This window comes from Hypanus sabinus, chromosome 16 (genome assembly GCF_030144855.1).
Source record: "Hypanus sabinus isolate sHypSab1 chromosome 16, sHypSab1.hap1, whole genome shotgun sequence".
In the NCBI taxonomy this organism is placed as follows: Eukaryota; Metazoa; Chordata; class Chondrichthyes; order Myliobatiformes; family Dasyatidae; genus Hypanus; species Hypanus sabinus.
Window position 1 is genome coordinate 29,272,238 of NC_082721.1, and position 18,855 is coordinate 29,291,092.

An 18,855-nucleotide genomic window follows, 5' to 3' on the forward strand; every position below is an offset into this window, starting at 1 on the left:
GAGCTTAAGGTAAAAAAACCCTTAGGGGAAAGTGATCATAATATGATCAGATTCACCTGAAATTTGAGAAGGAGAAGGTAAAGTCAGATTACCTGTATTACAATGGAGTAAAGGGAATTTCAGAGTCAAGAGAGAGGAGTTAGCCAGAATTGACTGGAAAAGAACACTGGCAGGGATGACGGCAGAGCAGCAATGGCTGGAATTTCTGGAGGCAATTTGGAAGGCACAGGATATATACATTCCAAAGAGGAAGAGGTATTCTAAAGGCAAGATGACCCAACTGTGGCTAACAAGAGAAGTCATAGAGAGGGCACATAATAGAGCAAAAGTTAGTGGGAGGTTAGAGGATTAGGAAGCTTTTAAAAACCAGCAGAAAGCAACTAAACAGTTATTAAGAAGGTAAAGATGGAATACGAAAGTAAGCAACCCAGTAATAAAGAGTGCCTTTTCTCGCTGGCCACGGGTGACTGGTGATGTTGGCACAGGGGTCTGTGTTGGGACTGATTGTTTTTACATTATATGTCAATGATTTGGATGATGGAATTGATGATTTTGTTGCAAAGTTTGTAGATGATATGAAGATAGGTGTAGGGGCAGGTAATTTTAAGGAAGTAGAGAGGCAAGACAGATTAGGGGAATGGGCAAATGAGTGGCAGCTGAAATGCAATGTTGGGAAGTGTATGGTTATGCACTTTGGTGGAAGAAATGAAAGGGTTGACTGTTTTCTAAGTAGAGAGAAAATACAAAAAAACAAGTGCAGAGGGATTTGGGAGACATTGTGCAGGATTCCCTAAAGATTAATTTGCACTTTGAGTCTGTTGTGAGGAAGATAAATGCAATGTTAGCATTCATTTTAAGAAGACTAGAATATAAAAGCAAGGATATAATGTTGAGACTTTATAAAGCACTGGTGACAGCTTACTTGGAGTGTGGTAGCGGTTTTGGGCCCCATATCTTAGAAAGGATGTGCTGAAACTGGACAGGGTTCAAAGGAGGGTCACAAAAATGATTCCAGGATTGAATGGCTTGTCATATGAAGAGTGCTCTAGGCCTATATTCATTGGAATTCAGAAAAATGAGGGATAACCTCAATGAAACCTATCAAATGGTGAAAGGCCTTAATAGAGTGGATATAGAGAGAATGTTTCCTATGGTGGGAGAGTCTAAGACCAGAAGGCACAGCCTCAGAATAGAGGGCCATCCTTTTAGAATGGAAATGTGGAGGAATTTCTTTAGCCAGAGGAGTTGAATCTGGGAAATTCTTTGCCATTGGCTGCTGTGGAGGGCAAATCTTTATGTTTATTTAAGGCAAAGTTGGATAGATCCTTGATTAATCAAGGCTTGAAGAGATATGGGGAAAAGCAGGAGACAGGGCTGAGAGGAAATTTGGGTCAGCCATAATGCAATGGCAAAGCAGACTCGACGGGGCAAATGGCTAATTCTGCTCCTATATCTTATGGTGTTATGGTCTAAGTGTATTTTAGTAGTCAACAATAGGATAACAAAGGTATGAAAAGGTTTCAACCACAGAGGTGCAAAGAAAGGTATTAAAGATGGATTTTGTTACAAAGATGGATATAGCAGGCCCAAGGATTAGGTGTGGCATCAAGCTGCAATCAAATTGCTTCATTTCAAATTAATGTCAGAAGGGAGATGGATTAGATACTTAGAGAACATCATTGGTCATGGAGCTGAAGGCTACGGATTCTCTTTTTCCATGACTTTAGCTGGAGGAATTTGATGTTCATCTAATACAGCACAACAACTGTGACCAATTTTTTAAAAAAAGGAACAATATTGATAAAGAAAAATACCCTCAGTCCCTCAGGCAGCATCTTTGACCCAAAATGTTAAGTCTCTTCCTCTTTGCACAGGTGCTCCCTGACCTGCTGTGTATTCCAGGCATTTTGTTTTTATGTCAGACTTCCAGCAACCGCAGTGTGTTGGTTTTCTTCAACAAACGGGGTTAATGCAGTGGAAGAAACTGATACCATGTTTTTAAAAGGTGTTGCTGAGGGTCTGCATGCAGATGAGCAATAGGGAGGTCACCGACGGTGCAGGCCTAATTTTCATTTCGCTAAACTGTTACGTACTGGTATCTTTCCAAATGAAACTTGATAGAGGTATTACATTAACTTCATTTTATGGTGAACTTCTATCATACACAGTTTCCTCCAGGTGCTCCGGTTTCCTCCCACATCCCAAAGATGTACCAATTGGTAGGTTAATTGGTCATTGTAAATTGTTCCATGATTAGGCTGGGGATAATTCAGGGGCGGCATGGTTCAAAGGGCCAGAAGGGCCTATTCCACGCTATATCTCAATAAAATAAAATAAATAAAATATTGCCTTTTGGTTTAATGACATTATAAGCTCTGTGAAACGGGGACATCTCTTTTTCCATTATCAGGGAGAGAGAGAGAGCCTGTGCTATGTCGAATTACTGGGTGCACAAGTAGTCTTTGGGTACTGCAAGTCTGTGCCTTTATTGATGCTTTGCTGCATGCTTGAGTACTTGGTGGGGGTTTTTGTGTTGGATGGGGGGTCGTTGCTTTGTTGCTGCTTACACATGAGGGGGGAGTTGGAGGGGGGCCTTTGGGGGCTCTAACATTTAACGGCCATTCATTCTTTGAGGCACTCCTCTGTTTTTGTGGATGGTTGCGAAGAAAAAGAATTTCAGGATGCATATTGTATACATTTCTCTGACATTAAATGTACCTTTGAAACCTTTGAATAAGCTTCCTTCTGCTTCTGTAAGAGCATAGATCTTAGAAGAAGATAAGTTTGAATAAAATCATCTATAGTCTGGATATAAACAAATCACATGGTTTTAGAGGTCACAGAACTTTAAGCACCTGTGTGAGAGACCAATTACTCTACACCCGAACTGTTTCATTTCATACAGAGTTACATCAGGGAAACAGGCCCTCCTGCCCATCAAGTCTGCACTGACCATTAATCCTCTTTTGTGCTGATCCTATGTTTATTCCCCCCAAACTGTCATCATCTCTGTCCAGATTCTACCACTAACCTACCAGGGGCAATTTATAATGGTCAATTAACCTTTTTTTAGTAATTTATTTTTTTATTGTTCATCAAACAAATATATCCATAAGATGTATTTCAGACATTGTACATATATATCATATAATCATATATATCACAAATCTCCACAAAGTATTTATCTGAGGCATACACTTATAGAAAAGAGTGGAGAGAAAAAACAAGCAAAAGGAAAGAACTATGTACAAGTAGGGAGTGATCTTTTTTTTTTACAACAGATTCATTGATTTGTGAGAATGAAATTAGGCCTATGAAGCATTATGTAGTTAAACCATTTTTCCCAGTATGAATCAAATTGTTCCAGCTTATGATTAACAGATGCTGTTATCTTCTCCATTTTGTAAATGTCCATTGTAATTTTCATCCATGTATTTAAAGTTGGGCTCTCCTGTGATAACCATTTCCTAGTAAGAGTCTCTTTACCAGCCACCAACAGTATATTCATTAAATATTTATCTCTTTTCAACCATTCTTGAGGTATATATCCAAAATATATGGTCTTACTCTCCAAGGGTATTTCATATTTAAAGATGGTTTTGTAGGGCATTGTGTATCCCCCTCCAATAGTTTTTGATAACAGGGCAGTCCCAAAAAATATGATAATGATTTGCATTTTGATTTCCACAATTTCTCCAGCAAACAGGGAGGTTACTATCATAATGGGATTTCTGAGAGGGTGTAATAAAATATCTTATCAAGTTTTTCCATCCAAACTCCCTCCATTTCTGTGAACTGGTACACTTCCACTGATAACTCCATATTGTTGTCTATTCTTCCTCAGATATAATTATCCCTCCCTCCTTCTCTCATTTTGTTCTAATGTATGAAGTCGAATGTGTTTTAAGATTTGACAACCCCTTATACATGCTTGAAATGATTCTACTACCGTTATCTGAATTATATGCTTTTCTATATAGCTCTATCAAGCATGTACTTGCCTTGGTTACATTTTTAAGCGTCTTATTAACATATTGTCGCATTTGTAAATACCGATAAAAATCTTGTTGTTCTAATAAGTGTTTCTCTTTAAGCATTTCAAAACTGAACATTGTTCCTTCTTTCATTATGTTGCAAAGAACTGTTATTCCTTTAGCTGCCCAGTCCTTAAATCTAGCATCCAATTTATTTGGTGTAAAATCCGAGTCATATGCACACCATTTGAGAATTGCAATATCTCCCTCTAGATTATATTCTTTTATAGTAGTTTTCCATATTTTAAGAGTCAATTTCACCCATGGGTTATCAATAGTATTTATCTACCTTTGCAGGTTGTTATCAGCCAAAATTGCTTGCATGGCCAATTAACCTACCCGCTACAAAAACAGAGCACCCAAAGGAAACCCATGTGGTTACAGGAAGAACAAGCAAACTCCACAACAGCAGCAAGGGTCAGAATTGAACCTGGATCTCCTGTGCTATGAGACATACTAGCTCTACTAGCTGTCCCACAGTGCTGCTTGATCTGATCGCTACTCCACAACTGTAATTAGCTGGGCTGCAAATTCTCAAGTGTGGACAAGTCAGGCCAGGTTTGATTCGGAATATGTGCAGGGGACTGAAAAGAGGTTAAAAGTTTGGGAATTGCAAGGGGATTGGAGCAGGTACCTGCAAAATTGGAAAATGGAAGAAGAAGCTAGGTATGGCCAAGAGAAAAGAAAGCTGAAGGTTTGTGAAAAATTCTGTCCCTGGACTGGGTCAAAGACAAACCTGCGGGGTAGTGAGGTAGTGAAAAGTAAAATGCATTAGGACTAAGCTTGCCCAGGTCGGAGCTGATGTATCTGCATAAGAAAAGGCCAAGAATTCTGACAGTGCAGGATGAGAATATCTAAATGGCAAGGTAGATCAGAGATAATGTCACAGCTGCAGAAAAGGAGAAAATTATTGAGGGATTGTCTACGGAGTCTCTGTGGGTGGAAGCTAGGAATAGGAAGGGGTCAATAACTCTACTGGGTGTTTTTTATAGACTACCCAATAGTAACAGGGACATCAAGCAGCAGATAGCGAGACAGATTCTGGAAAGGTGTAATAATAACAGGATTGTCATGATGGAAGATTTTAATTTCCCAAATATCGACTGGCATCTCCCTAGAGCAAGGGGTTTAGATGGGGTGGAGTTTGTTGGGTGTGTTCAGGAAGGTTTCTTGATACAATATGTAGATAAGCCTACAAGAGGAGAGGCTGTACTTGATCTGGAATTGGGAAATGAACCTGGATAGGTGTCAAATCTCTCAGTGGGAGAGCATTTTGAAGATAGTGATCATAATTCTATCTCCTTTACCATAGCATTGGAGAGAGATAGGAACAGACAAGTTAGGAAAGTGTTTAATTGGAGTAGGGGAAATATGAAGCTATCAGGCCGGAACTTGCAAGCATAAGCTGGAAACAGATGTTCTCAGGGAAATGTATGGAAGAAATGTGGCAAATGTTCAGGGACATTTGTGTGGGATTATGCATAGAAATGTTCCAATGAGACAGGGAAGGGATGGTAGGGTACAGGAACTGTGGTGTACAAAGACTGCTGTAAATCTAGTCAAGAAGAAAAGAAGAGCTTACAAAAGGTTAAAAAAAACTAGATAATGATAGAGATCTAGAAGATTATAAGGCTAGCAGGAAGGAGTTTAAGAATGAAATTCGGAGAGCCAGAAGGGGCAATGAGAAGACCTTGGTGAACAGGATTAAGGAAAACCCCAAGGCATTCAACAAGAATGTGAAGAGCAAGAGGATAAGACTTGAAACAATAGGACCTATCAAGTGTGACAGTGGAAAAGTGTGTATGGAAACGGAGGAGATAGCAGAGGTACTTAATGAGTACATTGCTTCAGTATTCACAAGGGAAAAGGATCTTGGCAAGTGTAGGGCTGACTTACAGTGGACTGAAAAGCTTAAGCATGTAGATATTAAGGAAGAAGATGTGCTGGAGCTTTTGGAAAGCATCAAGTTGGGTAAGTCACTGGGATGGGACGAGATGTATCCCAGGCTACAGTGGGAGGCAAGGGAGGAGATTGCTGAGCCTCTGGTGATGATCTTTGCATGATCAGTGGGAACGGGAGAGGTTCCAGAGGATTGGAGGGTTGCGGATGTTGTTCCCTTATTCAAGAAAGGGAGTAGAGATAGCGCAGGAAATTATAGACCAGTGAGTCTTACTTCAGTGGTTGGTAAGTTGATGGAGAAGATCCTGAGAGGCCGGATTTATGAACATTTGGGGAGACATAATATGATTAGAAATAGTCAGCATGGCTTTGTCAAAGGCAGGTCGTGCCTTATGAGCCTGATTGAGTTTTTTTTTGAGGATGTGACTCAACACATTGATGAAGGTAGAGAAGGTGTAGTGTATATGGATTTCAGCGAGGTATTTGATAAGGTACCCAATGCAAGGCTTATTGAGAAAGTAAGGAGGCATGGGATCCAAGGGGACATTGCTTTGTGGATCCAGAACTAGCTTGCCCACAGAAGGCAAAGAGTGATTGTAAACGGGTCATATTCTGCATGGAAGTCGGTAACCAGTGGAGTACCTCAGGGATCTGTTCTGGGACTCTTACTCTTCGTGATTTTTATAAATGACCTGGATGAGGAAGTGGAGGGATGGTTTAGTAATTTTCTGAGGACATAAAAGTTGGGGGTATTGTGGATTGTGTGGAGGGCTGTCAGAGGATACAGCGGGACATTGATAGGAAAGCAAAACTGGGCTGAGAGTGGCTGATGGAGTTCAACCCAGATAACTGTGAAGCAGTTAATTTTGGTAGGTCAAATATGATGGCAGAATATAGCATTAATGGTAAGACTCATGGCCGTGTGGAGGATCAGAGGGATCTTTGTCTCCGAGTCCATAGGACATTTAAAGCTGCTGCACAGGTTGACTCTGTGGTTAAGAAAGCATACGATGCATTGGCCTTCATCAATCGTGGAATTGAGTTTAGGAGCCAAGAGGTAATGTTGCAGCTATATAGGACCCTGGTCAGACCCCACTTGGAGTACTGTGCTCAGTTCTGGTCACCTCACTACAGGAAGGATGTGGAAACCATAGAAAGGGTGCAGAGGAGATTTACAAGGATGTTCCCTGGTTTGGGGAGCATGCCTAATGAGAATAGGTCGAGTGAACTTGGCAACGGAGGATGAGAGGTAGCATGATAGAGGTGTACCAGATGATGAAAGGCATTGATTGTGTGGATAGTCAGGCTTTTCCCCAGGGCTGAAATGGCTAGCATGTGAGGGTACAGTTTTAATGTGCTTGGAAGTAGGTACAGAAGAGATGTCTGTTTTTTTTACTCAGAGAGTGGTGAGCGCGTAGAATGGGCTGCCGGCAACAGTGGTGGAGGCAGATACGATGGGGTCTTTTAAGAGACTCCTGGACAGGTACATGAGCTTAGAAAAATAGAGGGTTATGGGTAACCCTAGGTAATTTCTAAGATAAGGACATGTTCGGCACAGCTTTGTGGGCTGAAGGGCCTGTATTGTGCTGTAGGTTTCTATGTTTCTAAGATTTAGATCCAGAAGGGAAGGAAAGTATAGAGTCTCAATATAGGACAAAAATGTGTAGGTTTGGTGTATAGACAGGCAGATGCAAAAAGCAGAACTGTTCAGTGACAGCGAGGAGAAGCTGTAGATTATCACCAGTGGCTGAAGGTACACATGAAGAACAACAACATGGTTTGGATTCCCAGCATCTGCAAACCCTGAGTACGATGGCACGTAAATGATTCTATCAGAAAAATGCCACTATAAGTGTTTAGATAGACAATTTCTGGTAAGAGTGACAGCAAAAATGTTATTGAAAATTATAATCCAGCAGACTGTACAAAAATAAGCACGGGGTATTTAATGCGTATGTAAAATGGTCACTCCTGCAATGAAGGTGACAGAAAATAGCTTTGTGGCCACCATTACTCATACTGGAGTTTGATGTCATAAGGTTAAATTCATCATTTTTGTGATGGTATTGAACTTGTATCTCAGTTCAATAGCTCAGGCATCTGAATACTAGATCAGTGATCTAACCACTACCCTAAACACAATTATGCATAGCACATGACCATTTGAACACTCTAAGCCAGGGGTGGGCAAACTTTTTGACGTGTGGGCCACAAAGGGTTCTAAAATTTGACAGGGGGGCCGGACCAGGAGCAGATGGACGGAGTGTTTTGGTAATACACCTCATAAGAGAAAATAAAATATCATGGGATATGTAGAAAATATCTGCTTTAATTTCAATTGAAAATGAACAAATGCATTACAACAAAATATCTATCTTTGAAGTCCCATGGTATTTAGCTATTTATTGAAATGACTTTTAAAACACTGAAAATTAAATGAATAAAATACAGCTTTTTTTAATAGTAACAGTTATGATTTTAAAGCACTGAAAATTCTGTTATCCTTCAAGATATTATCACCATCACTCTCCTCCTGCCTGTCTTTATTTCAAAAACGGTAGGAGATGCAGGTCTACTAGTCCTGCTCCTTCTTATTCAATTGTCCCCTGTGCCAAAACTCAACAACGACCAGCACAAGGACAGTGACAGCGCGCCAGTATGCGGAGCGCGTTATTTGATCTGGAGCGCTTTTTTTATTTTGAGAACGTACGTGCACCTGCGCACTACTCATGTCCATCACTTAACAGAAATGACATGTAACATGTAAGGCTTATTGAAAAAAATATTTTCAAATGCATTTTTTACATAACACAACGAAGAAACTTATTTTTAATTTCAGTGGGAACAGTGTTGTTGGTCTCCCTTTTTAGCCAGCGCATCAAAGTCTGGATTTAGTTTTGTTGTGGCGATTCTCAGGATGGATCTGAGGTGTTGGTCAGTTAACTTGGATCTGTGGCTGGCTTTGTTGATGTTCATGACGCTGAACACCTGTTCACACAAATAGGTCGAGCCGAACAAAGAGTAAAGCGCAAATGTGGAGTAATACGCGGCACCTCAACAAAGGTCAATGTGTAGCGGTGTGCTACATGCAGCGCTAAAATTACGACACGGAGTCGGTAACTGCAGTCGAAGAAAAAAATCTTTATTCGAAATCCCCAGCCTCACTTTTAAGCCTCCCTCAACCTGCCCACCCCCCCCCCCCCCCCCCGTGGCGCAGAGGCTCCAAAGCTCTGTGCTCGCAAATCCCCGCAGTCTATTTCCCTTAGCTGGAACGCTGGCTAATTGTGAGCCGGTTCGGATGTGCCAGGAAATGGGTCGCCACAAATGTATATGGAGTGCGTCATCTATTGGGAAAACGCCAGAATTGTGGGGAAAAAACGTTAACAAGGTTTATTAATATAATTTCATCAAGTTCTGCGGGCCAGATTAAAAAGCTTAACGGGCCGCATATGGCCTGCGGGCCGTAATTTGCCCATGCCTGCTCTAAGCTGTGTGTGCCTGAACTTCTAATTCAATCTTTCTGCCCCAACTGTTACCTAATTTTTTTTTAAAATTACAGTACCTGCTTTTGATGAGCTTTAAGTGTCTCTTAGGAAACCACAGCATGTAAGCAATAGCCAACACCCACAGGATTGATAATTCATCCAGCAGTTGACCGAACAAGCTCAGGGTCATGTGGTAGTATGCAGAGAAGCAACCTGTTATTATTGAAAAAAGATTGGAAGGTTCAATTTGAATGTAGCTGATAATTGTCTCATTTTCCTAACTCAGGTTTTCAAAAAAACAAGATTTTAGGTATTTAAAACTCATGTGATAACAATTGTAACATTAAGAGAAGTTTGGATCAATACGTGGATGGGAGGGGGATGGAGGGCTAAGGCCCTGTTGCAGGTCTATGGGACTAGGAATGGTAACAGTTCAACATGGACTAAATGGGCTGAAGGGCCTTTCTTCTGTGCTATAGCGCTCTATTGGTCTATGTAAAGTCATATCTTGAAGAGATACAAATGAAAAGTGACCAGGCACAGGGTCTTCGCTCTGGACTGCCTGAGGTGATTTCACTTTCGATGCTAGAGATCATGTAAATGACAATATAATCCTAAATCTTGGAAAGAACGTGCCATCTGGATAACAACAACAGATTAGAATGCCTTTCCAGTTTGAAAGCTGAGTCATGCTTTGGAGCAACCTTTCTCTTATCAGTACTGATTGACTGAAGTAATTGAACGTTATCAATTATAAGAAGCAATGAGTCACAATGAGTGGGAACTTTCCTCCTCACCCCTCAGGATTAGTGTTACGACCTCATTGTGTTTATTATGAGGTGGTAGTTCTGTAATAAAGTTAAGTCAGAAATTTGAACATTTAATGTGTTTGTGTAATGAAGGGAACATTGACTTTACTGCCACATGGCAGTACACATGCTGAGAAGTGTGAGGTTCCACATTTTGGCAGGAATAATCCAAATAGAACATACAGGGTAAATGGTAGGGCATTGAGGAATGCAGTGGAACAGAGAGATCTAGGAATAACAGTGCATAGTTCCCTGAAGGTGGAGTCTCATATAGATAGGGTGATGAAGAAGGCTTTTGGAACGCTGGCCTTTATAAATCAGAGCATTGAGTACAGAAGTTGGGATGTAATGTTAAAATTGTACAAGGCATTGGTAAGGCCAAATTTGGAATATTGTGTACAGTTCTGGTCACCGAATTATAGGAAAGATATCAATAAATTAGAGAGAGTGCAGAGACGATTTACTAGAATGTTATCTGGGTTTCAGCACTTAAGTTACAGAGAAAGGTTGAACAAGTTAGGTCTCTATTCATTGGAGCGTAGAAGGTTGAGGGGGGATTTGATCCGAGGTATTTAAAATTTTGAGAGGGATAGATAGAGTTGACGTGAATAGGCTGTTTCCATTGAGAGTAGGGGAGATTCAAACGAGAGGACATGATTTGAGAGTTAGGGGGCAGAAGTTTAAGGGAAACAAGAGGGGATATTTCTTTACTCAGAGAGTGATAGCTGTGTGGAATGAGCTTCCTTTAGAAGGAGAAGAGGCCAGTTCAGTTGTGTCATTTAAGGTAAAATTGGATAGGTATATGGACAGGAAAGGAGTGGAGGGTTATGGGCTGAGTGCGGGTAGGTGGGACTAGGTGAGATTAAGAGTTCGGCACGGACTAGGAGGGCCGAGATGGCCTGTTTCCGTGCTGTGATTGTGATTGTTATATGGTTAATATGAATCGGCATGTAGAAGGGAGATTGAAAATCTGGTTGAATGGTGCCACATCTGACTCCATGTCAGCAAAGCCAAAGAGCTGATTACTGACTACAGGAGGAAGTATCCATTCTGCTTGTATAATGGCCTGGCCCGGAAACAACAGTGCTCAAGAATGGTAAAGCCTACAAGAAAAGTGAAGGACGCAGCCCAGTCCATCACAGGAAAATCCCTCACCACACTTGAGCACATCTATGAAGTGCACTGCCACAAGAAAGCAGCAACCATCCAGTCTCTGCTCTCTTCTTTACTCCTACCATCACAGAGGAGTTACGGTGTCCACATGACCAGGTTCAAAAACAGTTATTACCATTCAACAATCAGGCTCCTAACAAGTATGGACAACTGAACTGTTTTCATGACTAGTGGATTCACTTTCAAGAATTCTAACTCATGTTCAGTATTATTTATCTATCTATCTATTTATTTATTTATTTGTTTAATCTTCTTCATCATCATTATTATTACTATTTTGTATTTGTACAGATTCTTCTCTTTTGCACATTGGTTGTTACCAGTCATTGCGTGTAGTTTTTCATTAATTCTATTGCATTTATTTGTTCTAGTGTGAATGCCTGCAATAAAATGAAGCTCAGGGTTGTGTGTGGTGACATGTATGTTCTGTGATAATAAATTTACTTTGAACTTTTAAGTTGGTGGCAGGTGTAGCAAGTTTAAGTAAAGGAGCGAGTCTCCAAACAAGCTGTGTTAAATGAACTGCAATGCACTATTCAGGCAATTTACAGTGGATAAATTTTCAAAATGTAAGACCATAAGATGAGAAGATATAGGAGCATAATTGGACCATTTGGCCCATCTAGTTTGCTCTGCCATTTCATCATACCTGATCCAATTTTCCTCTCAGACCCAATCTCTTGCCTTCTCCCCATATACCTTCATGCCCCGACGAATCAAGAAGCTATCAGCCTCTCTTTTAAATATATGTAAAGACTTGGCCTCCACAGCTGCCTGTGACAAAGAGTTCTACATTCACCACTCTTTGGCTAAAGAAATTCCTCCGCATCTACATTCTAAAAAGATGCCCCTCTATTCTGAGGCCGTCCCCTCTGGTCTTAGACTCCTCCACCAAGGAAACATCCTCTCCACATCTGCTCTATCAAGCCCTTTCACCATTCAATAGGTCTCATTGAGGTCACCCCTCATTCTTCTGAATTCTCCAGGCCCAGAGCCATCAGATTGTCTTCATATGATGTGACATTCAATCCTGGAATCATTTTTGTGAACCTCCTTTGCACTCTCTCCAGTTTCAGCACATCCTTTCCGAGATAAGGGACCCAAACCTGCTCACAATACTCCTAGTGAGGCCTCACCAGTGCGTTATAAAGTTTCAACTTTACATCCACATGACTCTTCCAATATCCAGTGCAAAATATATAAGCAGTGGGAATTTCTAAAGCATTCAGCATTTTGTTTAGAAAACTTAGCATCTACCTGAATAACAAAATCACTTGTACCACATTTTGTCCAGGTGCCGATGGTCTGCCGGTAAGACGGGTGAACTGAGGCGTGTGAATCAGGCATTTTGTTGATTAGTAGAGTCCATTAAACGTTGTCAGGTCATTCATTCAGCGATAGATTTTGTGCACTTACCAACGAGCATCACCATGACCCAGATGAGATACACAGCTCTGTTCCTCTTCTGAGCATAGGGGTGTAATAGGTACATCATTATAGGGGCAGATATAAAGAAACTCACATTGCTGACCTGCAAATGAAAGAAACAGTAACTAATAACAATGGGTGTATCCAACTTTCGGACGTTTTTAAGGATTGCTAAAATTACATTGGACCAGAGCCTTCAATGCCTCTAGTGCAGATTTAATGACATTGAATACGATTGCCATTTTCTCGAAATACATCCACCAAAAGTTACAAATGTTTGGCTTGACCATGCTTTTGTTAAACTACCTCCACAGATCTGCTGGATGCCTGTTAGGATTACCTTTACTTTGAAAAACTAAATCACCAACAGCCATCAGTGATCTAGGCATTCTTCCGTGAGATTTGTTAAACTAACTGATATCCATAATTGTCAGAAAGCTCAAGTGTCCTGCTGTGGAACTCCTGTCAAAATGGTCTCGGCAGCAACTGAAAACAAACCCATTCAGCAACAGGGCAGAAATGTCGATGAGTGCAACTTTTTCCTGTATGAGCAGGGTCATCGAATTCCTGGAAGTAATCACTTTTATTCAATTAACATATTAATTCATATTGATACAAAACACTGGCAAACCTTTAGAGAGCCATACTCAGTTGTAAATTTTGAAAAGAGAGAAATGTAGACTTATATTCAGGGGAAAGACTTCTGCGTGAACATAACCCACTTTTCTGGTTCTCTCCTCTTTCAAGCTCACTTGAATCACTTTCCCAATGATTTGACTGAGATCAACTACTTTGTCCAAATAAATCCCAGCGAAGTTTGAGAGACCTTCCACTGCAATAAAACCACTCCATAAATAAATGCCATTTATACTTAGTGGCCACTTTATTAGGTACGTCTGTATACCCGCTCAATGTTGCGGATATCTAATCAGGCAATCATGCGGCAGCAACTCTTTGTATAAAACCATAAAACCAGCCATGGTCACGAGATTCAGTTGTTATTTAGACCAAACATCAGAATGGGGAAGAAATGTGATCTAGGTGACTTTGACTATGAAATGATTAGTGGTGCCAGACAGGTTGGCTAGAGTATCTGAGTAACTGATCTCCTGGGATTCTTCATGCATGATAGCCTCTAGAGTTTATGGAGAATGGTGCAAGGGAATCTATCTATCTATTTATCTATCTATCTATCTATCTATCTATCTATTTATTTATTTATTTATTGCTGATACAGCGTAGAATAGACCCTTCGGCCCCTCTAGCCATACTGCCCAGTTTAATCCTAGCCTAATCACAGGACAATCTATAACGACCAGTTAGTCCACTAACTGGAGGCCTTTGGACTGTGGGAGGAAACCCATGCAGTCACAGACAGCAATGGGGAATTGAACCCAGGTCCTCTGTACTGTTAAGCGTTGTGTTAACCACTACACTGCAGTGCCACCCTTCTAGGGAAGGGAACTTGAAGCTTAAGGGTAGGCTGTCTGAAAATCGAAGGAGTGAAATTAGGAAACACTTCTACAGGTAAAGGGTGGGAGAAACAAAGGGACATTCTTTTACATGTGGCAGTTAGAAGCAGCACGGTAGCATCGTAGTTTGTGTTACATTTTACAACATCAGCGACCTGGGTTCAGTTCTGCCACTGCCTGTATGTTCTCCCCATGACCCAAAGGCTTTCCTTCGGGTGCTCCGAATTCCTCCCACATTCCAAAGATGTACCGGTTAGTAGGCTAATTAGTCAGATGGGTGTAAATTGACAATGCAGGCTCTTTAAGTCAGAAGGGCCTGTAACCTTGCTATATCTCTAATTAAATAATAATGCTGAGTCAATTGTTAGTTTTACCTTTAATAATGCAAGTTAGTAAAGAACATGGGAAAAAGCAGGTGCATGGAGTTGAGTCTCTGGTTAGCTACTATCTCAGTGGATATTTGGCCAGCAATGAGGGTTAAGTGGCCTCTATCTAACCCAGACGAAGAGTCTCAACCTGAGTCTCATCCGTCCATTTCCTTCCACAGATGCTGCCTGACCCACTGAGTTCCTCCAGAGCTTTTGTCCTACTCCCACATTTGCCCTCAGCTTCCTCATTTAGGAGCATCGTGCAATATTCTCTGCAACCTCACCCTTCCCACATTCACAATCCTCACACCACATCCTTCACATGCACTCACAAATTGTACTGTGATGGGGGGATAGAAGTGAACCAGTACAGGATACCCATAAAAACGTATCGGTGCAGAATTGGGCTGAGCTGGCAAAGTACCACACAGGTAAGAAATTGAAACTTCTTTGAAACTGACCCTCAACTGCACAGATCTGTCTCTTGAAGGATAGTGTGGCACTGGAATTTACAGATTTAGATGAATTTCTTTCTCTACTGTGGAAGGCATTTCTACACATGGGAGGAAGGGTTTTGCAAGGAGCTGCTATAGACAGCACTGGAACGGAAACTGCAGCAACTGCAAACATCTTCACCCCCTACGCATATTGCTACAGCATGTTTTCACCTCATCCTCTACTATGCTGTGGCTTATAAACTTGCACCCCTCATACCCCTGCCCTGCCCCAAACCAAACCTCAGCCTTTCTTTTCTCCTTTCAGAGAGCCAAGGTCCAACTTGGTTGGGGAGTGGAGGAACACAGGAAGACGGTGAAGGGGAGGACATGATGTCAATCCCCAGAGTGACAATGAGTAAGGTGGGGGGGTAAAGTCGGCAGTGTTAGCATTGCCAACAAGTCTGAACCTCATGGGCACTGGCTCAGGAATGATTTACTCTCGTGGTTTACCTTCCCAGTGGAATCTCTGAGCTGTGAGCTTGCAGGGAAACAGAAGTGAAACAATGCACAGGTGCCAGCTCCCTGGAGATGGAGGGCACACGAAAGAAATGGGGTGGGTGGGTCGGCCATTTATCCCGCGCATCATTCTCCTAACCTGCTTCGGAGTGCTGACTGGAGTTACGCCATCTTGCTGATTGATATCAGAGTCTGCCCACACAGCATTGTTCCACATGCAGTAACACCCTAAAGATGCTATCGATATGGAAGGTTCTAGAGTGTTGCAAATATTTCCAGTGACACTCAGTGAACACAGGCAAATGGACCAGGTGACATTTTTTGGCCTTAAATGGCACTGTGATACTTAAATGACAAATGTTCTTTTTTTTTACGTGTCTATGGTTCACTAATTTGGATTCTCACTTTACATGATAGGAACAATTGACTAATTCAATGGATCTCCGCCTACGGATGAAAATGCCACTGCCCCACCCCATGCCCCTCCCCACTGCGCACTGAAATTTCTGCCTTAGACAAGTAGTGAACTGGTTCCTCAACTACTCACCAATGGGACAGTTTTAGGAAGTAATGAAAGAACATTAAGAAGTTAATTTATAGAGTGAATTTCTCATTTAAAGAACTTGCACGGACAACATATGCTTAATGGCTTCATTCTGCACTGTGTGGGTCTAAACTGGCAATTTCTCCATCTATTTTAATACTCAAAATGCTTTAAGTCTTGTTTCTGTTTGCTCCAATGACTTCTCCAGTGCCTGCGGACAACCCTTATCACCTACACAGACAGATCAAAGACATCTTTTTTACTTCCATATATTATAAACATAAAGCCATGTCATCATTATCTGAAGACTAAGACACAAGTACAAAATCTAACACCCGGTACACATTACTGCTATAACCTTCACCAGCTACAATAGCGGCAGATCATCAGCAAAGAGTTAAATGAAGCCAATGAAAGTCTTGAACTTGTTATGGGGAGTTAAAATAAATCTTTAATAGTTATTTTAGTCATCAGCTTAAGATTTGGAAATTCATATGTGGTTGAAGCTGTAATTCATATATTATGAGCATAAACTTTTACATCTACAAATGGATCCCCTGAGACATGAGTTCTGTTTTTCTCTCTCTCTTTCTCCCTGCACCTGCCTGACCTGCTGAGCATTCCCTGCATTTTGTGCTCTATGAAAGGTTCATGATTTAGTTTGAAGTCTACCTTAGACAGATTGTTTTAATTCCTATCTATTGTGTAATTTTAAAATGCTGCAACAGAAGCAACGCTGGAGCATGATAGCTAAATGCGGGTGCCCATTCTTATTTGAGTCTGAGATACTGTTTAAGATAGTGCTGTTCTGTTCAAGTTTTAGTCTGCCATTCGGTTTAAATTGTCCCACTTCTCATTCTGTTCTATAGTTGTTTAAAATGCTGTTGAATAGTTTAAAGTGCCACAGCTTGTTTTCTACTTCAGATTGTTTGGTACAATTGTGAAATTACATAGTTGGCAGTACTCACCGTATTATAAAACTCAGCAACTTTCTCTGAAAACTGAAAATTATCTTCACACCAGTCCACCTGCGAACTCTGATATGCAAACACACTGGCCATCCCGAGTTCTTAGCTGAAGAGATTTAAATGAGAAACAGTGGTCATAAATAAATAATTAAATTAATCTACCAGCAATTAAAAGCTTTTGTATCTGAAGCAAGGAGTGAGAGAAGCAAAAGGTATGAATGATTTAAACCTAACCTGGCAGGTATCCTGAGTTATTAGAACTATTGTCAGGTGACGTCAGCCTCGGCCTGCCCTGGGAGTTTCAGCTCGTGCTCATGAACAGAAGATTGTGCGTAAACAGGTGCAGATGAGTGAAGCAGGGAGCAGGTTGGACTTGAACTGGAAATTACATTACTACATTCCAACTCTAATTCACTGACCCACCCGTTTGTTCTTATCATTCTAAGTTAATTAATGAATACTCCCATATTCATTGAACATGTGAACATTTCACTTTCTTTGAAGTGTACAAGGTTCATCCGTCAGACTTCAGGCCGCCAATATTTTGTAAAATTCAATAATCATACCTTGCAGCATGATATGACTTGGATTTAAAGGGACAGAATTCTGCCATACCTTGTTGGTGTGAAAAAAACCATCATTGGAATTTTGATCTGGTCAAACCTGTTTTCTTTCTTGCATTTTGTTTTATTAGTGGTTGCTTGAGAAAACTGTACTCAGAAAAAAATAAAGCTGAGGGATAAATCTGCCTGAAGTAATTTTGTGCATAAAATTATTCCATTAACTGCATATTCACAAAGACAAAAAGGTGCTTCTTTGAGATTTGATATTTTCTCAAGAATTTAGATCTCGGTAACCAAATCCTCAGTCATTGCTGAACAGTGGGAAAGGTGTGCATTTATAAAATGCCTTTAATGCAACAGAGTGCCCTTTGGGAATTCACAGAAACATTAACAAAAAAATTAATACTGTGTATGTAAAGAGATTAGGGATGATGTTTAGAGGTGAAGTGTATTGAAGGAGGAAAGAAAGGTGGGGAGTATTAAGAAAGGAATTTGAGTGTATGACGTTGGGAATCGATAATACAGTCAACAGTTCAAATTAGAGGCCAAAGAAGGAATGAGAGCGGTTAAAGTGACAAGTGATTCAATCTCAAACCTGTAGTCTTCTAATAAGTGCTCTAGAAATTGGACACTTAATCAACAAATAAGCATTAGGAACAGCTTCAAATGGAAGAACAGTTCTGGGAAGGAAAAATTAAAAGAGGTAGTACTGGATCTCTTGAGATTGCATTGCTAAGTGACTTGGGAAGGGAAGGGGATATTGGTGGCGATGGGAAGTATTCCAATGAAGGATTCTTCCTTTAATGGGCTGAAAGGGGAGCAAGGGGGAGGATGCCTCTGATAGCATCACACTGGAGATATCAGAAACTGATGGGACTTCTGGGGTGGAGGGTGAGCTGGGTATTATGCAGTTGTGTAATCAGAAGCCCTCGGAATGAAATGCATCAAGTTGTTGGATCTCGTGTTCTGGCTTTGCATGTTAGCAGGAAGAGACTGTTGTCTGGAGACTTTTGTGCTAATTTCCATGTTTGCAATTTTAGATTGGGTTACAATCTTGGAATGTGCCAATTTAGAGAGTGAAGAGACAGTGGCAATGAAAAGTTGGGTGTTAGCATCCCTGTTTACCCTGTTGACATGAAAGCAGCTCGCCAAACAAGTT

The 18,855-nt window shown here is 40.9% G+C and overlaps 1 protein-coding gene across 1 annotated transcript in view; it reads right to left on the reverse strand.

The window, feature by feature from the left end:
* acer1 (alkaline ceramidase 1) overlaps window positions 1–17,484 on the reverse strand; it is a 31,187-nt gene extending 13,703 nt beyond the window's left edge. The window contains exons 1-4 of the mRNA XM_059990806.1: window positions 17,368–17,484; window positions 17,134–17,239; window positions 12,817–12,931; window positions 9,496–9,631 (exon numbers count right to left, since the gene is read on the reverse strand). Of these exons, the coding sequence (XP_059846789.1) occupies window positions 9,496–9,631; window positions 12,817–12,931; window positions 17,134–17,226 (344 nt within the window). The 5' untranslated portion in view covers window positions 17,227–17,239; window positions 17,368–17,484. The remainder of the gene's footprint in view (window positions 1–9,495; window positions 9,632–12,816; window positions 12,932–17,133; window positions 17,240–17,367) is intronic.
* Between the last annotated feature and the right edge of the window lie 1,371 nt (window positions 17,485–18,855).